Genomic DNA, 24271 nt, shown 5'->3' with positions numbered 1-24271 from the left:
GAATCATCCAGACTGCGATCCGGCGATTCCCGGCGGGGCGTTGCAACTGCCACCTGGGTGAAGATGGAAGTCAAGCTGGAGATGGGTCTGTGCCGCACGTGAGTCGGCTAATTTGAGCTGTCCGAGATATTGCGCCAGCATCACGCCCTCACGCGTTCACCTCTGACCCACAGAAAAAGTTGGGCGGAGCAGCAGAAGGGGCAGCAGATGGAGGGTGTGGCCAGAGGAGCAAGTGAAGCGAGTGCAGCGAGAGGCAACACACAAAATCTCACAAAGCTCAGGGAGGCTGGCGGTGCAAAGCTTATGCAAATTATTCTGCAATGAGCCGCCAGCGAACATGTATTTGAACGTGCGGGATTCGAGCTAGGAAATGCTGGGAAATCCTTGGGAAATGCGAAATGGATGTCATCCTGGCACGCCACCCCGCGGCACCTCTGGCTACCCACCTTGCAATGTTGCAGCGTAAGTTGGTGGCGGTGCAAATTAAAATTCAAGCAACGACAGCGCGACGTATGGAAAACATTTGCATTTGCAAGCTCCTCCATCTTATTCTCCGTGCTCCTGTCTTCCGGTCTCGCTGGCCCGCGCCCTCCTGCCCTCCCTTCTGCCTGGCCTGCGCCTGCTCCAGCCGTGGAATCAACTCTTGGGTTGACTTCTGCTACACCTGCGGTGTGTTCGAAGTGTCGAAGGCATGTCTGAATGTCCTGGCGGCTGCACGACGACAAACACAAACGGCTGATTACAAACGAAAATTGAAAATCTTAAGCACTGGCATATTGAATACGGCAATCGGGTCATGACTGGGGCGTTCCGCAGGAATGGGTCCACCTCCACCTCCGACTCTCGCCCAGTTCCAGCTCGGTCTCCACCGCCACCTCAGCCGCAATCGGAAGCCCAAACTTTATTTCCAGCAGCTGTTTAGACTATGAGCCACGTGTGCCTTCATTTAAGTCAACTGTCAATGTTTTGTTTTCCGTTGGCTTCCTTTGGTTTTCCCCCCGAAATGATGTCATCACTGCTCCTTGCTCCTTGGTCCTTGCTGTTGCCCCGATTCAGTTTCAGATTCAGATCCAGATACAAATACAGCAAGAGCAACAGCTACAGCTACATATACAGATGAAAATACAGATAGAGATACAGATACAGATGGAGATGGAGATTCGTGGCAGTTGCCTAGAACACAAAGATAAAGTCAAAATTGTGTCGAAAGTCGCAAGTCGGAACTGATTCTGGTGCCGTGCATATTAATGAGCGGGCGAGATCAAACAGCTTGGCCCGGCTTATGCTGGAGTTCAATGTGGGAAGCTGCCACGGCTGCAGCGGTGGGACAGAGGACGCGCCGTCTCCATCATCATCATCCCAGGGCAGCCAGCGAAAAGTAATAAAGTTGCGGTTAAATTAAATTGTGCAGATGTATCGATAAAGCTTTACGAGCTCCACAGGACGACAGGAGGAGTTGACGTGGATGCATGAAATAGATATTGGTCTAGGCAGATTCTTGCAACAGATTCGATTCTTGCCAAGTGCAATTCGATCGGATACCAATAGATAGTAGCTTGTTGCTCTCCATTTGATTGGGATGTGAGTGGGAGTGAGGAGTACGGTGTGGGTTGTGGGATGTGGCCGAAATAACTGATTAAAATGTTGGCCACAAAACGTATTAACATGTCGGCTCCAGAAGAACAATTCGGTGGTGACGACAGCCGAGGGGACACCCCAACGTCACGAAGGGATCGAGGTAGTGACATGGGAACAGGGAAAGAAAACAGAGCCATGGAAACATTGAAACGCAGGGGCAAACAGACAAAACAAATAAGCCAAGCATAAAAGTTTATATTGCGGTCTATGATTCACTCCCAGTCAGCCATCCAGCCAGTTGGGCTGTGGATGTGGACGTGGATGTGGATGTGGATGCCGAGTGGCTTGGGGAACACGATGGGACAGCGGCTTGGACAGGCCTCTGCGGTTGCCTCTTGCTGGGCCACAAACCGTAGCTGCCAGGCCATCTTTGCCGGTGGCACAGCTGCAGCCGGGCCATTCAAAAATTTTGACATTTTGCGTTGGATGCGTCGCCGTGGCCTCCGTGTCCGTCTCCATCTCCACTCCGTTTCCGAGTTGCTCCTCCGGCGGCTGCCTGTTTACACTGAAGTACATGGTGGCATGGTGGCGGCCCGGCAGAGCAAATGAGTCATAGGTTGGCTCCTTGGGTCCCTGGCAGACTGTTCGAAACCCATTTACTTAATGGATATAATAAATTTTTCTACAAATTGAAACTCGTAATTTCCATTGTTCTCGCGCTGCTTCCTTTGCTCCTGCGTCTTGGTGCCCTTTTATCTCCGCCTCGAGGACAACGACGTTCTGGCTCTGAGTTGTTTTGGGCCGGTGGTCCGTGCGGTCCTTGTGGCCTTGCCAAATTTCAGATGGCTCGCCCCATTCAGGTTCTCCTCCTGCTGTTGCCTTCAGCTCAAGCGTAAAACTACTTGTAATTACGTTAAGCATTGTGGCTTCAGTGGCCGTGCTCCGTCTTCCATCTTCCATCTCGCATCGTCCCACGGCGTCTCCCCACATGTGCCACTCGCATCAACTTACAGACTTACAGCACTCGGATTGGCCGTGTCGAAATTGTTAGGCCAAAACGACCACTTAACCCGTTGACACTGACAAGTATGGAGGGCAATGCGGGGCTGTGGCGGCTTCAAGCCGTTTGATTGAGGATCCCGGGGATCTCGAGTCGAGTCGATCCCCAGCCCTGGATCTCCACAAGCTCGTTCTGGCCTGGCAGCTGTAATTTGTAGGAGGGATGAGCATCAGTTATGTAGGAATTAGTGCCGGTAAAACGTAATGTCCTTAATTCGCTTTAAACAAGCACTCACACACACACACACACAGGAGGAGGGGGCAGGACCCAACGGTCCCAAGGAAATGTATATTTTCAGCTCCTTGCGGGCCCCCGACTTAATGTCTGGCTTCATAAATTGTATGTCGGTGATGTTTAATTTGGCAACGGTAACTCATGTCTGCTCGGACTTAAGACCCTCCTGCTCCCGCTCCCTTCTCCTCACGACTGCTTCATTTGGGTGTATAAATAAATTTGCCTTATCCCCACCAGACCCCTGCTATCTCCGGCCATCCCAGTCGCTCATCCCTTCGCCCGCCCCGCCTGTGAAATAACAACGAAATGAAAACGACAACGACACGTAGCGCTGCTAGACAAAAGATGGATTGTTATCGCTCAAGATTGGAGCACACACACGCCGACGGACGCCGTGCCGGATCCCAAATCCCAGGCCATTCCCCTCCAGGCCGACGGTTATTTCATTAGTGTCTGAGCCGAGGTAATGCCAGGACAAGGAGCCCTAAGTACGTGCAAATTTTTCATCAGCAAATTAGGAATAGGAATACGCCGTGGCGCGCGATGAGCTGCGACTCGCTGGGTAAACCAAAGTGGAAGATAATTTCCATGTTTTTGCAGCTCGTGACCCAAAGGTACACATGGCATTGCCGAAAGCGGCGGTGGGCAAACAAAATTCGTGCATATCGTATCGATATTAACATTTATGAGTTATTTAATAAGTAATTACGCGCACCCTTCCATCGGCGGCTGTGTGTATGCATGATTATTTGCCTAGGCATTCACATACTAAAAAATTCAATTAGTGCTGCAAAGCCAGATAGTGAAAGTTTAATACGCACTTTATGTATGTATGTGTAGATATCGGTGTAGTCATGTGAGTATGTGTGTGTGTGTGCCGAGCTATGCACGGCGTCACACACAAATGTTAAATCCGAACAATGAAATCAAATGATTTAATTATAACAGACAATAAAGCAACAGAATAATTGCGGCCGCCGACTGCAGCTCTGTCAGGTTGCCACTGCTGCTCCGCCCATGATCCTCCAGCCCAGCTCCAGTTGCAGTTCCATCTCCAGTTGCAACTCCAACTCTAGCTCCTCTAGCTCCCGATCCCGTCCAGAATGCGCTTTAGGGCGTTGCAATGACCACAGAATACATCGGACAGGCCGCGCAGGATGGGCAGAGACTCGACAAACAGCGGCGGACGTGGCAACAATGAATTGTAATTGTAATAACAGACCAAACGCAGCGCGGACTGCAACTGCAGCTCCAACTGCAATAACAATTGCAATTAAAACGCGTGCAAAAACAACGCGATGAGCTGCAGCAACAACAACTACAACACCAACAGCCACATTTAGCCGGCCAATAAAAAATAATGCAAATAATTTACGCCACCACCGGCAACAATATGTTGTAAACTGTTAAACAATTGATTAACAACAATTAGCCGCTTATTAAATTACAATAACAACGCCTCAACAACAACGCGCCGCAAAAATAACTTTTGCAATAAAGCCAATTCGCGTGCGGCCTGCCAAACCACCCATCCCACCCATCCACCCATCCATCCAGCCATCCAGCCATCCATTCCTCCACCTTGCCACCACTGATGCGGCTAACAGCTGCCTATGGACAAGTCAATCGGTTAGAATTTAACGCGCATAAATTATTGCCTCACACACATGCCACAGCGTGTGTGTGTAAGTGTGTGCGTGTGGTGTCCTGCTGCGTGGTGTCCTGGCAGGCGATGTGATTTAACGATGTGAACGGTTAAAGCGAGCAATGGAGCAGGGAATCCCTATTGCCAATTACCCGGGCATTATGTCTAGCTGCTCCCTGTTCGGTCGCCACTTGAAAAGTGACGTGGGGGGAACTTCGAAAAGTGTAGCATACTTATGCGCGCACCTTGCTCCGCACAACGAACGCATGCAAATTGTTGAGCAACACATGCTGACAGCAGTGGAGGAGGTCCTGGTCCTGGTCCTCGCCGAAGTAAACAGAAACAAAGGGCCAGGACGAGTTACGCAAAAGTTGCAAATGGCTAGCCGCAAAATGGGCGACAAATGTGAAAAGTTTTTGCTTTAATTTCCGACACATTCAGAGGCTCTAAGGGGAACTGCTGCGCCTTCTCGAAGTGGGTCGATCAATATGGGCCCGGCTGGGGATGTGCCTGGGGCTAGAGAGAGGCATCCATTGACACTCATTAATGATGACCTTCTGGAAAGTAATTAAAAGTGACCCTCAAGTATAATGCTCAGTAATTTTTCAGCATGCAGTCTGCAGACTGCAAAAGTGGCCCCAAAATCCGAGCTGAAGCCCCCAGGGCTAAAACCATTTCCATAAGCAATTTATGCATGGCGATAGTTTTCGCACACGATGACCCCCACCCCCCCTAAAAACACACACACACAATAGCAGACTAACACCCACACACACACACATACTTGCTGGGAAAGCTGCAAACATTTTGGTTAACGAGACTTTTAATCTGTCCAAAGGTATTTAAAGTTGGCTAAGCCCCAACACTGACTGACTTTTATGGTTACGGAGCAAGTGTCAAAATGTTTGTTGACGACAATGACCAACGCCCCTTCCGCAACGACGCCAAGCCAAGAACAACATGAGTGGTAATTTATTTTGCCTTTGCCTTTGCCTTTGCCTCTGCCGGCAGCAGAAGCAGGGCGACCACTATCCACACCAACGCCCATGGAGCACGAGCCCAAAGGACAGGCGAAGGTGGTCCTGGAATGCGGACCCAAACGACCGCCCACACACTCGCAAGCAGATGCACGAGGAGGGAGGAGTGGAGTGGAGGGACATTAGGCGCTAATCTTGATATTGTGTACAGTGTGAGCCAGGGGCAGTCCCAGTCATCTGGCAGTGACGTGGAACGGTGTCGGTGGCGACGATGGTGGCGGCCTGCTTGGCCAAGCAATCGGTGGAGCAGCCGTCCGCATATGATGAACCCAGCCACGCCCCCATCCAGGGAGCAGATGGATGACAGGATGGCAGGATGACACGACGAAGGACACGCCCGGGCAGGAGATTTAATTGAGCAGGCAACCGAGCATAAAGTTGGGTCCAACGATGCCCCCAGCATTTGACCCTGATTCCATGAGTCGGCGATGGCCGGGGCACCGCCAAAAGGCAAATCAGCGGAGTCCTTTCACTTGGTTATGGCAGTGCGGTTTCTGTTTCTAATCCTTCAGTGGCTGAAGTTTCAAACTGTTGGTTAAGTAACTTCGGGATTAATTTAAAACGTGTAAAGACGAATCGCTCACGGACGTGCGCTCCAATGATGTGTGTGTGTGCGTCGGGGTGTGCGAGTGTGCGAGTGTGTGTGTGTCCTTGATGTATCACTTCCGCTGTCTGTTAACTTACGAGTGCGCCATAAATACGCTTGGCGGCCAAGAGCACACGCGCCAAGCGCTCCATTGCCGATGCAGAGCGACAGAGAGGCATCCGAACCATTTGATAGCAACACGTCTTTCTGGTATTTTCACACGCTTGAGCATCGCATTGGATTCAACGTCACGTTTTAGTGTCGCCCCAGTTCCACTCCACCCCACCCCACTTTCCATTCCATTCCACAGCACTCCCAGCTCCGAAAGCACCACCCACCGCCGAATGGCGACGCCTAATATGCTTATGCTGAATGCCGGCCAACTGTCTGCCGTCCAGCACCGAGCAGCCAGAAGAGGGTGGGGGAATTGAACCCTTTTCGTTTTCCGGCTTGGAGTGGCAGCCCCACCCCTCCAGTGACCGCGTGCCGCGCCGCACATCCACCCATCCACCCACCCACACAGGCAGCGGCATAGACACTGACACACACACACACACACACACACGCACGGCGCACGTCAATGTTTATATTTCAACTACAATATTATTTTCACTTTTAGACAGACAAGCGGGTAACCAGAGCATACATTTAGTTTATTTTGGAAATTATAATAAGCCACTTTGTGGCGTCGACGCGCCCCTTCCTATCCCGTCCAGGATATCACGGGGAGCAGGCACCAGCCGCCCGCCTGACAAACTTATTTCAGATTGAACGTGCTGTGTGCTGACTTCTGTCACTGGCAAAGGCAGCGCTGGGAAAATATAGACATTTTAGGAGCATGCACCCATGGTTTATGAAGCCTTTGTTGTCGATTCGCCCTTCGGTTGGGTGGATTGTGGCTCTGGCCACAAGTGGCAACGGGCGCGTATCTATGACCGCTCTTAATAAGATAAGCCGCGATTGCCCGGCAACTAATGTAATTTGGCGGACAGAGACGAGGCCAACTTGGAGTGCAGCCGACAGCATTTCCAAATTCAATCAGCCGTGGAAAAATTCCAGAGTGCATCACAGGGGCAGCCGGGTGGCAGCTGAAGGGGGGACCGGGGGAAGGGGAAAAAATGTAATTAAGCAAGGAGCGGAGGAGAGCACGGCATGCCCCAAAGGTGGGACACTGTGCCTGCAGAGCAGAGCTGCAGGCACATCACGGCGGCCACAGCCGCGTCCTCGCAGAGATGGCCATGCGACTCTGGCCGGAGCGAAACGATGACAGGGATAATTAGGATTATGCTCATTACTCTGCTCCTTTCGAGCGGAAAAGTAATTTGCAGCAGCCAAGATGCCCGGGATGCCCAAGTTGAGCTAATGGTCGAATCAAATGGAGAGATCGGATGGTTCCACAGCCACGCCATCCAGTACGCCATCGCTGACCTTCAGAGCCTGACCCGAATGGAGTTCGAAATGAGAAATACTGAAATATCGAGTGCTGGGCCACAGCTCCTCCTCGCGTGACCCACAACTTTTATCATAAATTTGAGGGGCCACACAAGTTAAAGTGGGTTGTGCCGGGCTAATGTAAATATATCGCCTTCCTGGCCCACTGCCACCCGATCATCACCACCATCATCAGCATCGCACCAAGCCGAACCGAATCGGTTTTTAAATTCTCGCACATGAAGTCTTTAAGCCATCCGCAGTTCGATTTCCCAGCCCGGGGCTATATCACAGTGCAAAAGTTCCCCGCGGGTGGTATAATTTCAATTTCCATTTCCCATGCAGCGCTCCACCACTCCGCTCCACTCCACTCCACTCCAGTCCCCCGACTACCCGGTTCGCGGCGGCTTAAGCACTGTTTATGCCTGTTAAATGCGAATCAGACGAAGGTCAACCGGATATCAAGCCCACTTAGCTTCATCCGGCTGAGTCCCGAATCCTTGCGCAAGGCTCGCTCTGGCTGAGGGCTTTTAGTTGACAGCTAACAGCTAACAGCCAATGTCCTCAGTCCGGATTCCGGATTTTGGATTCCGGAGTCTGCAGTCTGTTGCTTGGATCCTGTACACTGGATACTGTACACTGGATACTGGATACTGCATACTGGATACTGGATACTGAAGTGGCGACAATTACCCCGGACTAACCCGGACTTGCAATGGCTGTCGGCCGTTGACAGGCGGAATCAAATGTGTCATCAAGTGGCTCTGGCCCGTGCTGCCTGCTGCTTTGTTGGTTTGCTGGTCTGCTGCTCGGTCTGCCATATGAATAGTTAATGACTCGAACGCCAGACTCACACGAGGGTTGGCATGGTCGGCGCTGGCCTTGTCCTTGCCGGAGCCACCGACACGGACGGGCCACGGACAATGGAGCATTGGTGGTGGCGGGGGAGGGGTTGTGCGGTAAAGTCTTACACTGCAGTTTATGCAAAATTGCCGATAGCAATTTGCAAATTTAATGGCGTAAACAAATTCAATCAATGTATGCAAACAAATGCAGGGAGGGGGGTGTGGATGGCCAAGGGGATTACGATTACCATAGCCCAGCGCTGGATGCAGTTGCTCCGCAACTTCACAGCTCCACGACCGAGTGCGTTTTAGTTAAAACTGGAAAAGGCAACAATAATCAATGCTCGGCATCGTCTGTGGCGATAAGTAATACGAAGAGCACACTCCTGCATGCCCGCCCATGTCCGTGCAATGTCTCCGCACGTCTCTGCATGTCTGTGCACGTCTGTGTGGCTTGTCTGGCGGTCTGCTATCTGAGGGCAGTCAGGTGCCATAATTGTTTGGCCGGTGACAACTGCTCCCAGCTGCCTTCCCCCGCCCATCACCACCCACCTGGGCTCCTGGGGAACTTGTGCAGCTGCTACTCCTGCCCTGCTGCCTCCTCGTCTCGAAATCGGATTCAGATTTGCCGCCAACTGCTCATCGAATAAATTTCGGTGTTTTGGCATTTCTTACCCACACACACACACGCACGCAGTGCACTTTGTCGAGGCTTTTAATTGCCGAGTAAAAATGTGGAGCCGGCTCGAATTCGCCTACACCCTCAAGCTCCAAGCTCCACTCACAGGCGTAAAGTCGGAAGTGGGAAGTGGTCTGAAGAAGTGGGTCGCAGGGTGAGAAATGGGCACCATTTTTTGTTCTGCCGCACAAATTTGTCTTTAGTAAGCGGGCGAAATGACAAGTCAACTTAAAAACTTGGCCAAGGCAGCCGGAAGTCACCGCACACTGGGCCCAAACCCAAGTTGGATGGAAGCAAATAGGTTACAGAGCTATAAATATGCCCAAGTGCCACGTGTTTGTGCCACGGCACCAGTGTGCTCGCTGCTCGGGCTTCTTGAGGTCGCCTGCTGCTCGACTGACTACTGGAACCATCCACCACAGAAGGGTTCCATGGTTCCATGGTGAACTGGGCTGGGTGGCCAAGGCTAAGGGGAGTAGGGGAGCGTCTAGTAAATTATTGCAAAAAGCAGGCTGCAAATTAATGATAACGACCCGGTCGACACCTTCACCCCAGGCCGCCGAGTGCCCGCCACACAGGACTCTTGGAGGGAGGCATCCCTAAGTGACATGAAACAACCAACTACTTAGTGTGCAGGGTAAAAACTCGACTTGCCTGCGGAAAGTACACATGTACATAAGCACATGGTCGTGGGGCTCCGTTTCGGCCGGGCTGACTTGACTCCAGCGACTGCAGTTCGCAGCCGGGATAAAGGGAAAAACGCTTCCTGTTGCTCCACACTCCGCACTCCACACGCACACTTGTGATAGCCAGTTATTTATGAAGGAGACTTTTTCATCAGCTATCAGATGGCTGCCAAACGCTATCTTCCAGCGACAGTGCGTCCATTTCCCGGACTCCGCTTCTGGCCCCATTTCATTGAAAAATAATACTCCTACATGTACACACGTAAGTCACTCTAGTGTCAGATTTCCATTGGAAAACGATTCGAAATGTGTCCGTCAAAATTTGTTGTGTACATACTGTTGATTTCCGTAAGGGCCAAGTCTAGCTCGGAATCGCAGGCGGGCCAGCTGCATTTGGCGCCCAGTCAGAGGCAGGACCGACCTTCGGACTTTCAGTTCCTGGTCACGGGTGGCTATCGCCCGGACACCAACGACCTGGTCAAGTACACGGTTTCGCTGCGCATGGGCAAGCCGAAGAAGTTCTTCGGCGATAACCACTTCTGCGCGGGAACGATCTTCAGCGAGCGGGCCATTCTCACGGCGGCCCATTGCATGTTCAGCAAGTGAGTAGCGGCAGGTGCAGTGTGTGTGTTTATGGGGATCAGTGCTGATCAGTGGACTCCACCAGTCGGCGCAAGCTGAAGGCCAAGAAGCTGATGGTCGTCGCCGGGACGCCAAGGAGGCTGCTTAAGAGCAGTACAACGCAGATTATTGAGGCCGAGGAGCTTCTGCCACATCCCAAGTACAAGAAGGGCAAGTCGCAGAAGTACGACATTGGATTGATCCTTTTGGAGGGAGATCTCAGTCTGGGTGATGCCGTTGCCAAAATACCTCTGTACAACAAGGCTCCGGTGGCCGGAGCCCAGTGCTCCATCGTCGGCTGGGGCACGGTCATTCAGGTGAGCATCGATTGCGGAGTAACTTGTGGAACTTCGCGTCCTTAAGCTCCCATTTCCTTCCGCAGTTCGGCCCACTGCCAGATGAGGCCATCAACGGCGATATGCAGATCCTGCCGGACACCTTCTGCGAGAAGCTGCTGGGCTGGTCCAACGCGGGCATGCTCTGCGCCAATGACAAGCATGACTCCGATGTGGACAGCTGCCAGGGCGACTCGGGCGGGCCCCTCATATGTGACAACATGGTGACGGGCATCGTGTCCTTCGGCATGGGTTGCGGCGAGCCTGATTCGGCTGGGATCTACACCGATGTCTACCACTTCCGGGATTGGATCACCGAGAACTCCTGCCCCCTAGGCACACGGTCCGTGTGGACGCTGTTGCTGCTGCTGCTCCTGGTCACAGGGATATCCTAGCACCCGCCTGCTCCGCGATTCGTTCCACGGGTGGTGCTGGTCGGTGAGCCGGCTGGTACAACTAGTTAACCTGCCAGGCTGCAAACCTCCGAGCCTGCATACGACAAACCAAAATTGACTAAAACCAGCGGGCATGACCTGTCATCCATGGATGTGAATGTGGATGTGTATGGGAATGGGAATGGGGTTGGGGATGGGGATGTGGATGTGAAGGCAGGCAGCAAAGGCGATGGCCAAACGAGGCCATGACGATGGCGAATGGTGAATGGCGAATTGTGGTGCATGCCGCGCCATTACCCGCGCACACGTGCACACAAACGCACTTGCCGCTGGGTGGGCGCACGGTTTATGGTTACGCAGATGCTGATGCAGATCCACATCCACTGTTTGTGACAGCAATTATCGCATCACCGCCGAGTACTCTTCCCCCGCCCGGTAACCGGCCACAGGGCATACGCATCTGGCAGCGAAGACAATATGCAACAATTCGCGTTGGTTAGTTTGGGCACTCGCCAACTGTTGATTAGACCAATTAGGGGCAGCCAATTGTCTGCCAACGGCCTGGGACTGCTCCTGATATCGTGTGGCCTTCTGGATGCCAGGTGACCATGGCCCATGTCCCAAGCCCGTGCCCCGAACGAATCTCGGTTAGAAATCAGTGCGAAAGCATGTTGATTTGATATCAGCAATGCAATTAGTAATCGCACACGCACACTCCAATCACTGGCACAGAAAGTACGTGGGAAAAGCCAGGAGCAAGGAGCCGGAGACGATGGAAGAGCCCTCAGCCACACAAGTCACGAACGTGTCCCGTTCTCAGAGTAGGTAGGACCCGTTCAGGCTCCAAGCAAGGTCTGCCTCGCCGCCAGACGACAAAACAATGCTGAATTGATGTGGGACTCCGAGGGACAAGCCCCAGCTGACTACACCATCTCGCCCAGAGGCAGGCGGCCAGACCAGACCAGACCATACCATACCATACCATACCATACCATACCATACAAGACCACACCAGAGACATGCTTACAGACATTCAGACATTCGCAATCAGGTTTGTCATTTCACAGTCGTATTGTGTGCCGTTCGAGTGTTCATAATGAATTTAATCGCGTATGTTTATTGCTCACTTTGCCACGGCGCTGCTCCACTCTGCTCCTGCGTCCTGCCCAGCCTGGGCCTCCGTTACCATCCATCCCAATCCCCATTCTCATACCCATACCCATACCCATCCTGCCCAACAAGTTGTTGTTTCCTTGGCCTCGTGGCGGAGTCGACACTTTATCATTTTGTCACGCTTCTTGTTTACCAAGTTGGCTCGTCAGCGCCCTCGTTCTTCTGCATATTGATTCAGCATTGTTGTGTCCCTTGCCCCACATGTCCACATGTTCCTGTCCTGTCCTGTCCCTGGAATGTCCTGGCCCGCTCTGCTGCTGCTGTTTTTGCGCCCCCGGCCGTAAATTGTTTGCATATATTAGACACATGCCTTAAATTGCATTTCAAGGGAAGTTCATTTGAGAATAATTGCAGTTAAACTTGACATCGTAGTTGTCTGATTGCGGAGCGCCATCCGTAGTGAATCCAGTGCGCAGAGGTGACCCAGAGGTGACGCCGAAGTGAGCTGAGAATGGGATGTGTGTCATCGAGTGGGCAAAACAAGCTCCGGAATGAATAGTCTCGATCTCAACCACAATTTAGTTCATCTTGCAATTTCTTCCAAGTTCACCAGCCTGGTGGTTCAGCCGGACGGAGTCCGATTCCGAATCCGAGCCGTACAAGCGGCTTAGTCACCGCGCAGAGGGACTCGCGCCTGCTGACAAATCGACGGCTAAGCTGCAACGCCAACACGTCGACCGCAGGCACGGTCGATCCACCAGGACCACCAAAACCAACGGGACCACCATCCAAGCAGCCAGGAGCAGGACCCATCCAGACCCCCGGCCGGGCAGAGCCCACCGAAATCACTATCAATTTGCGTTTGTAAATACATTTTAATGGCATTGCAAAGTGAGGCTGAGCTGATCCCCGAGCACCGCCTGGCTAACCCAACCTCCCAGCCACTCATCATCCTCCCAAAGGCTTCGCCACGAGCAGCTCATCCCACTACGGTAATCAATTTGAACATTTAGGCGAAAAGCAGCGCCTGATGTGTGGATGTGGGATGTTGGGATGCCGGGATGTTGGGATGGCGTGATAGCGGGATGGCGGGATGTTCCAGTGGAAAGGGGGCTCCCACTGACACCGGAAATTCAAACTACTTCCTGTTTGGCGGTGGCATTCGTTAGCCGTGTTTCATTTTCGCTGGGATTCGCTTTGGTCGGACGGATGATGGCTTGGCCTGCGATTTGATTTGTTTTCATTGTAACGAGCCTTTTATTAGCTCCACTGCCAGACCTGCCACTGCTCCCCTCCAGCCTTGCCCACGAATCCTTCGCAGCATCCCGATCCCGATCCCTGCCCATTTCATCCCATCACGGCTGTTATATTGGCTCTATTGTTGTTTTAGCCACTGTGTCGTTGTGGCCCTGTTCGTTAAATGCAAACACCAAAAGGGTTTTCAGAAACAACAATCAACCAGCAGCCCTCTACCCCATCCTTCCCTCGAATGGGCCAGCCAACCATCAGTCCACCCATCCGCAGACCAATCGCCCTGTTAAAAACCCCCGCCACTGGCTGGCTCTAGATGGGCAGGATGGCCAGGATGGTGGTGCTAGGGTGGTCGGAATGGGCGGGATGGGAACGACAGGAACGCCAGCGGCAGGCAACCCGTTTTCGATTCTGTTTGCCGAACACTGGCGGCAGACAGTGGAGAGCATATAACTAGGAACGGAATGTAGCATGCTAAATATATGGATTCTATATCTACCAGTTTGTTAACTATTTTCAGATAGCCTAAAAAGAAAACTTAAAAATTAGAGAAATATTATAATTTCTAATAAATATTGTGAACATGCAAACAGGCTGTGAAATTAACCATTATTTTTATTATTTTGAGTCCTATTCGAGTGCCCCGCGCAGTATGCTTTTTTAATTGTCTGACATTTCGCGTGTGCCTGTGTGTGTGTGTGTGTATGTGTCTGGCACCAGAGAACTGCAGCCCGCCACTGGCACTCTACGTCCACCCGATAAACACTCGGTCTCTAGGCACCCCGTCTTTTTTGACACCCTACTTGCGGCAACAGAAAATATTCGGGTGTTTTACCAACGTTGTGTTTTTATTACGAGTAAAAAAACCACCCGAGGCCTGCTGCGCAAGAGCCGTATGGGTGAGTGGACGCACAGTCAACGATCGGCCGCAGGTCATTTTTTGTACGCCTAAAATTTGTATGGGTGGAAGCGCGACGGGTATAAGAAATGAAGGGTAAAAGGGAATACCCAAGAAAAATTTCGTGCTCATGTCGGGTGCCACCCGTTTCGAATCATTGCCTTACTAATTTTTCACAAGTCGCTAGCTGAATACTCTAATGACAAATATTCTTACATAAATTCATTTTTGAAATGAATTTTGTGACATTATGTACATAGATTCGGCTATTAGCATTATTACTATTACTATTATTTTTACTATAATTTACATTTAAATAATAAAAACGTTAATAATATATATAATATATAATAATATATAATATAATATAATAATAATAATAATAATAATAATATAATATAATAATTAAATTACATATATATATATATTTATAATATATAATATAATAAAATATAATATAATGTATATAATTATAATAAAATATAATAATATTTTTACAAAGTATTCGACAAAGTCTAGAGCCACGCCGAAAGAATAGTGTGTAAACGTATGGAGTGTAAAACGTATGGAGTTACGCATCTTGTCTGTGACTCGACTATCTACAAGAGTAGATAGACTGATAGAGACTATCACCCGAATAATGTTAGAAACACCCGAGTATTTTTGGAAACACCCATGTGTTTAACGGTAAACCCACAAGTGTTTTTGTCACTCATCCCTTTTTAGGCATTTGTCTTTTTCTGACTGTTTGTCTTCTCTACCCTCCGTTATGGGTGCCGAGTATGATCGGCACCCGCGACGCAGGTCACCGTATTGATTCGGGTGCGGGCACAACGGGGTGTCTTGTCTACATGTGCAGATGTATACTGTGTGTTTGTAAGTACCCGCGATGTGCGTGGCGGGTAGCACCCGCACACAAAATTGTTGGGTGTGAGTCGAGTGGCTAAAAATGCCACCCTTGCAGTTCTCTGTCTGGCACTCACAGTGTGTGGGTGCGAATGGGTGCTAGTGTCGGTGTGCCTGTGTGCGTGCGACTATGGGTGTGTGTGTGGGTGGGTGCTCGTTATTGTCAGTCTGTAGCAAAGCGATTTGCATACAAATTTGGCACGAAGTGTAAATATTTAAGCAGATACAAAGTGTGAGTATTAAATTTTTGATACTAATTAATTATGCATGTGTAAATTTTGCAATGAAAATTATTATAACGCCACATTTCGGCTGCCCTCCAGATTGAGTGTGTGAGTGAGAGTATGTGTGTGTGCGTAGGTGCGTGTGTTTCGAGCGCACTTTTGCCCAATTCAAATCAAATCAAATGTTTGACAAACAAGAATCGAAATCCGAACCCAAATCCAAATCCAAGTCCAAATCCGAAACTGAATCTGAATCGAAACAAAAACGCGTTTACACCGGCTGCATTTTTGACAGCATTGGTTTGTTTTTATTGGTTATTGGGCGCATACGAGTAGTTGGGCTAATTATGTAATTGGATTAAGCAAATCATCCGCATCCGCCCAGCCGCCAATGGAGCTGCCAGTGGCATCAGAACTGTAGTGCTGCTCAAGTGCAGGGGGATTGGTACCACCAGAGCTCAGACGGAAGAACTGAGGACACAACACTTGGAGGGCAATAATAACAAAACATTAGGTGCGAACAAATAGACACAAACATGCTGGAAAGTCGAACAAAGCCGAGGATACAATGTAACTAACGCTCCGAATGGCGGGACTCCAGTTGATTGGGATCGCAATAGAGGAAGGGATTGGAATTGGAATAGGGATTGGATGTGTGCTGGGAGCAAGGATGGGATTGGATGCGAAGGTCGCAGCAGACAAAGCTGTTCGCAAAGAGGATATCAAACAAGAAATTCTATTAAAACTTTTTCACTTTCGCCTCGCACCCCATATTCCGTAAGTGTTCCATTCAAAAGCCAAATATACCAATAAATAATTTACTACTACTACAGTGGGGGTCGCCGCAGAGCTCCTTTGTCCGCATACTTAAAGCGTATTAGCCGCTCTCGTCCAGCTCAAGTCGAGTAGAAGGCACAACTTCCCAGGAGGCTGGGCGATGATAGCTACAGCCACCGATGCTGGAGAGGTTACCTCCGGTGTCGCACGGAATCGACCGCTTTGTACCCCTTATTCGATTATGCATAAGGGGTAACATCGTAATATATAGCGTATATATTGGTATGACATTCCGCATTTAGATATATAAGATTTGTCCTTATCTTTTTATGAAGGCAAAACCAATTATTTTTGGACTAAAAATCAGGATTGGTAAAAAAAAGGTTCCTCAACTGTTACTTTTAATCATAACATTCTTTAAAATCGTCACATAGCCACAAAAATTACTTTTTTATGCAGTTTATGATCACAACTAACGACCCACATCACTTTTATGGGGATGTAAAAAAATTATTTTTTTTCAACATTACACATTTTTTAAACATCATAATTTTTTGCGAAAAATGGCCAAAATTTAACATTTCAAACTGTGAACGCCATCCGATGGGAAATTTTATTACGAGTCCGCTGAGGTATGACATTCAATATTTTGAGGATCCCTTACATTTAAGTGCCAAAAAAACCGGCTATTTTTTGAAAGAAAGTCAGAGTTTTGCAAAAATAGGTACCTTAAGTTCGATTTTTTATCATAACTTTCTTGAAAATCATCACACAGGCATAAAAATCACTGTTTTGTGATTATTATTATACCAATTAACGATCCCAATCACTAATCCAAATTATTTTTTTTTTTTCGAAATTTCGCATTTTTTGTAAGGTGCAACATCATAATTTTTTGCGAAAAATGTCAAAAATTTATAATTTCAAACCTTGAACGCCATCGGACGGGGAATTTTATTATGAATTCAACGATGTATTACATTCCATATTTGGATATTTATTTATATTTTTATGACCAAAAAACCGTTTCTTTTTTGAGAGAAAATCAAAGTTTTGCAAATATAGATACCTTAAGTAAGATTTTTTATCATCACACAGGCATAAAATCACTGTTTCGTACAACTAACGATCCCAACTAACTAAACTACACTATTACGAAAGGTTTCTTTTGGTGCAGCCGAGGAAAACCAAAGACTACCCTGCTCCAACTGGCCGAGCAAGTGCCTGTCTGCGAAAGTGTAATCTATGGCCCAGACCACTGCAGACTATTTGTATTAATTTGTTGTTGGTGACTGCGTGGTTGGCGTAGTCCTGCGAAACTATTGAAAGCGATGGGAACTGCTCGAAAAATGCGACCCCCAGTCAGCCAAAAGGCAGCGACCGAGCCGCGCCAACAGTCTAATAGAAAAGTTCCGGAGGAGCATGGGTGGTGGCATGGGGCAGCCGAATCCTCGCCTGCCCCCGATGCAGGCGAGGCTGCACCTGATGCGATGGCTGCAGAATGCATGTGGAGGAGCCCGTGGCCAGCTTAATTGTTTTCAATTAACAAGCAAATTGGATGTTTTTGTCTGCGTGGCAGAGGCAACCTCAGCCCTTTGATTAATTAAACAACATTATTTTAGCTTCGTTACGGAAAGCAATGCGGCCAATCGCCCACCTCAAAAGGGAGCAAAACAAAAATATGTTTAACCCGGAATCGGATAGGGAAACCGATGTGATCCCTTGGTAGGTAGGTGCGTACGGTGGGGCTAAGGATAATCGAGGGAGTTAGTTAGCTTTTCTTTCAGCACTCGATAAGCTGATAATCTAAACGCGAGGCTCTGCCCTGCTTTGATTTTAAATTATTCACACGCCGCTCCATTGAATATTCGCAGCCTGATAGGAATAGATCGCAGGCAGACATGACCGGCCCATTATGGCAATCACTGGGAACAGAACTCGGAGCAGCTATTAAGCGGAGCATAACGGATAGCGGAGAACTTGCAAAGCGTTTCATCCAATTAGAGAGTGTTGTTTCATTGTTAATTGCTCCATCAGCATCGAGCATCTGCGGACGGAGGCGAACTCGGAGGACGAGGACGAGGACATGAACTTGGCCGAGGCAGCTTTTCAAGTTTCGCCGGCGAGCAGCGCATTCCCAATGAGCTGTAATTAACTTTATCCGAAAATCTTCGCAGCCGGTGGATGGAGTGGAAGCTGCTGAGTCACCCAGCCAGCTGATGGCGGATGGCTGAAGGCTGGTGTCCGCATCAGCGCAGCTTGGAACACTGCTCCAGTGTCGGCGTTTTCATCAAGTTAGCAAGTCAAAGTTGTTACGTTGGCTTGTTAGTGGCCAGTGCGACGGACATGGGCTCGTCGGCTGGGGGTTGGATTCGCTTAAAGATGCCCTAATTTATGGCCGCTTTATGTGGTCGCTCGTCGTGTGCGCCGGGGCAATCCTTTTCGACACCGTCAAGTCCTGCCAGCGAGCGGAGCCCAGTGCCGAGCTGGTCACTTGAGGCGTTGGAGCACACACAATCACTTCAGCCAGCTTCGTGTTAGCTTGAGCTTGTTTTGCTTTCAGACATTTCCTCCTTCGCTTGTGGAAGGGGCTGTTCGGTGGCTCCATTGTTGTACCCGGATCTGTTTCCTGATTATTTTTGTAATTGTTGTTTAAGTTGTTGTGGCTCGAACAGCCGCAATTCCTTCTCAGTGGAGTCGTTTTGGGCGGGCGTGATTTAATTGAAATCAATTAGCGGTAATGAGTGGTCATTAAGCTGGCTTAGTTCCTAGTCCTTCCGCAAATTCGTCAGTTCATTCGTTTTTTACGCTGCGGCCACTTTAATTCGGCACTTTACTCCTTAGCCGGGCAGATGGAACCTCGGTCCGAGCAGGCCCACAAGTTCGAGGCTTGTTTAAATGGAATTTAATGCAAATTGAACGCAAACTTTTCCAAATACATTTCAATTAGAAAGTGGATACCCAAATAAGGGAGTTGTGCGATGCTCCGCCGAAGCAATCACTAACAATAACAAATTAACTGGGCCGCCAGCAAGCTCCAAGCTCCGAGCTCCACACTCAACACCCAGTCCAGTCCAGTTCACATATTAAATGAAGGCATAACATTTGCCATCCACAAACGCACCAAAAGTATTTCCCCTTGGCAGGCTGATAAGGGCACCAAGGATGGGGACATTGCAGGCTGGAGCATGGGGCATTGCAAAAGTGGCGGATGAGCAGTTGGCTGGTCGCACAACAGGAGGAGGCCAAGCAGGGGCAGAGAATGGGGGCAGGATGGGCACAGGACGAAGGACGAACGCAACTTTTTAACTGGGTTTTTAGCGTTGCCTATTCGTTCAGTGCTGCGGTTGGCTCAGTGTCGCTCCACTTGGCAAAACGTTACATCCTTTGCTTTGTCGACAGCCCTTTTTTTAAATTGTTTTGCTGTTTATTGCAAAATTACACAAAAACAATGCACGTTGATGAAGACGCAGAAACAGAAACTAAAACAGATACAGAAGCCGCCGAGCAGTGGGCACTTAGTCGACTTGAGAAGGTCGAAACAGGGAATACCCTTGGTGATCGAAGGTGTCCAAAAGTGGGTACAAATCCCCATAGAATCTGCCAGTTTTCATTTGCCTGATTTAAGATCAAATGAGCAAATTCTGCTTAAATGTCACAGAAATTGGCTCACCAAGTGTTCCAAATTGGAATACCCTCGAAAAGGGTACAAAGCATAAGCCAAGCAGCAGACGAGACGGCCAAATGATGATGATGATGGTGATGGTGATTGTGATTGTGATTGTGATGACGTTGGTTGCGACGTCGAAGAGGAAAGCACAGAGTACCAAAGCGAGAGCAAAAGCAAAAGCCCCAAAACAAAGGAGATAGCTGCGTGGGCTGGTGGGGCAGTGGTAGTCATAGTCGCAGTCGTAGTCGTGGGCATAGTCAGTGCAACTGGAGGCCAACAGAAGCAGCAGGAGAAGCAGAATCAGGCAGCGCAGCAGCACAAAATAAAAACTTTCCGAAATGGGAAAACTTTTTTCTCCAACGAGGACACACGGGCGGGGCAGCAAGGACGCAAGGGGGCGGCAACGACCAGTAACGAGCCAAGTTGAAATATCTTTATTGTGTATCAAACCATTTGTATTAATTAGAAGCGGTAGCGCCGGCAAAATAATTACAACAATGCAAAGGGAAGCAAAAGGACAAAACCGATTGCTCCGTCCGGAGAACTGAGAATATTCAGTTGGGCTGTGGACTTCCACTGGCCATGTAAATACGTGGCCACTCGACGGCAACTCGCCCTCTGTGCCCAGCGGAACCAAGGGCAATTCGAACTGGATCAGCTGGGGAGTAAAATGGATTTGGAACTGCAACAATACTGCAAGTACCAGTGCCTCATAGCCGTACCAGGACCAAGACCAGTACCAGTACCATCGCCAGTGCCAGAGGAGGAGGACCAGTGAAGGGTGGCCCAATATAAAATCTAAAGCAGCCAGCGGAAATTCGAGCCAAGCCGGGTGATAATAAACTTATTTACTGCATAGTTTACGTACTGCAGATATCACTCATACGACATGGTGCCGTGCCGAACATTCAACATGCACCCTGCTGTAAAGTACGATACGGCTACAAGTTGCGAAAACGAACTGCGCCGGCGAAGCCCAGGACAAGTTAATGCGAGCACACTCCCCCAATCGCACAAACATATCTCTATCCACATCACCATACCCATACCCATGCCCAGACCCATCCCCATACCCATTCCCAGATGCCCGGAATACCCTCGACTGGGCACGGATATGGATATGGAAGTGAATATGAATATAGGAGGGGTGGATGTGGATGTGTATCGAATAGACGCATGATACAGCTAGTGAAATATAAGTACGTACAAGCATAATGCGATCGTAAAAAGGCTTTTCATTGCGAGCATAAAGTATTAAGCTACTTTGCAGCATCTTTGCATGCATTACCAAGGATAATACACAGACAAACGTCGCCGGCCTGCTCAAGTGCCACTTCCACTGCTACTCCCCACTACCCATTCCCACTCGCATTTCCAATCCCACTGCCACCCACACACACACACACGCTCGGCAAGGAGGGAATCACGTCTCCGCCAGCCAGATTAGCACGAGTATGTGCAGCAAGGCCTGCAACTCGTGGGAAGACGCTTCTCGCCCAGAAATCTTGGCCCAGCCGATCCAGCGAGAATGCCTCGCGAAATTGAATCCGTCGATAGAAGTGAAATTGGCATTGGCACGATGGGAGGACTAGGACCATCGAGCCGTAGTTATGAAATGCTCTGCTGCCCCCCATCCCCAGTGACTGAGTTGGAAGACTCCAGGATTCGATTCCCATACGGACGAACGGACTTACAAGCGGTCGCAAGTGACCGAAGATATCTTATTGCCACGTCCTTGTGGACACACGGAGACACTCTCTAAGTAAGACGCCACTTGCAAATGGACACAAGGATTCCGAGTCTGTGTAAATACATTTTTGCGACGCGCTTGCTTGTTTATTTGGCTGGCGACTTTAGCCCGGTTTCAGTTTCAGATTCATTTTCATTTTCAGTTAACTTCACTCCTTCCGCACTTCACTCAGGCACACCCACACCAGCACCCAGACCAACACACACACACTTCCTGGCAGGACACCCACGCAAACTCGTGCACACACTGCTCAGTTGGACGGCCGGCGACATTTTCGTTTTGGCATTTCGCATGCAATTTGCGGTTCATTGATTCGGAAGTTTTCCCATTTAACTTAAGCCTCTTTAACAATCCTATTGACGCAAATTTCTACTTACCGTTGCCCGGGCACTTGCCGCCGCAGTGGAACCGATACCACCGATGCAGATGGGGCACAGCCACCCACACGGAAACGGAACAGATGCCTTTGCAAGTGCTCCGGTCGGTTGGTCGGTCGGCCGATCCCCCTATGCCCTCCATTCCTTTGATTGCCGGTCACCTCAGTGTCCACTTAGTCGCTATACCCCACAGCAGGATGGCGATGGATGAACCATTCAGCCTGCTCGATAATTATAATAATGTGTGACGGACCTGCCCTCCAGATGGCATCGCTGCTGACACGCATGAAGTCCTTCGGTGCAAACGGGGGCAAAAAGCCCCTTGATCTGCTTGACAAAGGAGTCTCCAAAGTTAATGAATTAGGCAAGTCTGATTCTGACAGCACAACAAAATGTTCCAATACGGCAGTGCACGCGAACAGCTTAAGAAGGAGGAGTGGCACCTAGGCGGGATAAAAGTAGTCCCGAAGGAGCACTCCCAGCAGCCGCTGCTGGGGGATCATCAAAGTAACCGTCTCTCCAGGCGGCAGGCACATTAGCAACAGCATCGCTATCCGTATCATCGATGAGCTGGCCGTCGGGAAGCCCAGAAGGACAGAAGAGGTGGGGCCAGTGGGAGCCACAAGGACATGAGCCGACTAGCCGGATTGGATGCCAAAGGAGCAGTAAACCAAAGCGCCGCTCCAAGGGCAGGTGCATTGTGCAATCTTTTGGTATTTTGTTGGCTTTGCACATTTGGCGTAATGCCAAAACACAATAAAAAATGAGCAAGAGTGGGGGGCTAAGGATAAGGATGAGGATGAGCCTGAGCATCCTGGAGCAAGCGGAGAGGAGTGGCGCGGAGAGGAGGTCTAAAGCAAAACAACTGCGGCAGACGATGGCGAAAACAAAAAGACAATGCCAACTTGACTCGACTCGACGCAACTCAACTCAACACCTGAGGAAGGCAAACACTTGAAGACGCGAAGCGGGAACCCCATTTTCCGCCATCAGGACGATGAGCACCGGGATGAGCAGCGAGGACGTGCATTCATTCAAATCGACTCGGTGCCCCTTGCCCCTGGCCTCTTGCTCGTCCAACTCCTCGCAAGGAATTCATTTTAATGCACAGGCGGGCATGCTGGTCGTCCCAGCCAGGAAACGATTGCAGGCAGACACGGATGGGCCACGGAGTGGGGTCGGATGTTGGATGTCGGATGTAGGATGTCGGATTCAAAGCCACCAGGGGAAGTCGCTTAAGGGTGCGTGTGTGCGCCAAGATGTGGGTGCTCCTGCTCCTGCTCCGCACTCCGCGGCCTTAAACGGCCAAAGTGCAATCCAGAAACACAACACAAACAGTCAAAGGAGCTGCAGCTGGCGCAGCCAGGACTACGGAGGTCCTGTGCTGCCAGCCAAACGCAAAGCACCGGCTACAGTCGAGTCGAGCCAAGTCAAGACCGAGTCTATAATTTTTGTTGTGGTTCCTGTCTATTGTCTATTGTCTCTCGCCGCCCTTCTCCCTTTATCACCCAGCAAACCGGTCTCCTTCGCCAAGGGCAGACCCGTCTCCGTTTCCAGCTCCAGCGCCTTTGCTCCTTGGCTCCTGGCTGCTCCGCGAGCTGGGGAAATGAGCCATTCGCGTGAATTACTGAAATCGGATCTTGCCCGCCCCGCTCCCCAGCGGACCGACTCATGGCTGTTGCACTCTTAAAGCTTAAAGCCAGATGTAAATGAGTGCCAGACAATGTACAATCCGATCCGCCGATTTGTTCATACAGCTAGTCAACATAACTTGGATCTTAAGCTATATGTATACTTAGGTATATGAATATTTGGAAAAATAAGTCCAAGACTGTAGATCAAGTTGTGAGGTATCGAGTATGGTATTAGGGGGCTGACGACATTAACGCAACCTTTTGATTTAAAATGACTACTCTGTTTGCCAACACGGGCTATTGTTGTAGTCCAGATTTCTATCTTTTTGCATGTCTTTAGAGAAATGGGTGAAAGTGCAAACGGCTACTTATAACCTAAATAATTTCTTGATTTTTATACTAAATGCCTTCTATCAGTTATTTTCATTTTTAAATATTCCATCCAAAACTAGTGCTCCACTTCCGATCGCAAGACTCCGCTTGTAAGGCCTAATGTTCCTCTCAATCCTGTAGTAATTTGAACTGAAGTTTTGGGGCTT

General features: G+C 49.6%; 1 protein-coding gene across 1 annotated transcript; it reads left to right on the top strand.

Moving 5' to 3' along the window:
• Positions 1 to 10049: 10049 nt before the first annotated feature.
• Positions 10050 to 11261, top strand: LOC27207158 (anionic trypsin-2). Its single transcript, XM_016182896.3, has 3 exons — positions 10050 to 10383; positions 10449 to 10719; positions 10785 to 11261. The coding sequence occupies exons 1-3, from the start codon at positions 10088 to 10090 to the stop codon at positions 11130 to 11132; spliced, it is 915 nt and encodes a 304-aa protein (XP_016037708.1). The 5' UTR covers positions 10050 to 10087; the 3' UTR covers positions 11133 to 11261.
• The last annotated feature ends 13010 nt before the right edge of the window (positions 11262 to 24271 follow it).

Source organism: Drosophila simulans, chromosome X (genome assembly GCF_016746395.2).
Source record: "Drosophila simulans strain w501 chromosome X, Prin_Dsim_3.1, whole genome shotgun sequence".
Lineage (NCBI taxonomy): Eukaryota > Metazoa > Arthropoda > Insecta > Diptera > Drosophilidae > Drosophila > Drosophila simulans.
Note: the sequence above shows the minus strand (reverse complement) of the source record. Positions and strands in the feature narration are given on the sequence as shown.

Bases quoted from the DNA above. Each gene is read 5' to 3' on its own strand.
- LOC27207158 (XM_016182896.3), top strand. From the start codon at position 10,088: ATGTGTCCGTCAAAATTTGTTGTGTACATACTGTTGATTTCCGTAAGG. The intron at 10,384-10,448 runs GTGAGTAGCGGC...GGACTCCACCAG, and splicing joins GCCCATTGCATGTTCAGCAA to TCGGCGCAAGCTGAAGGCCA. The intron at 10,720-10,784 runs GTGAGCATCGAT...TTCCTTCCGCAG, and splicing joins GCTGGGGCACGGTCATTCAG to TTCGGCCCACTGCCAGATGA.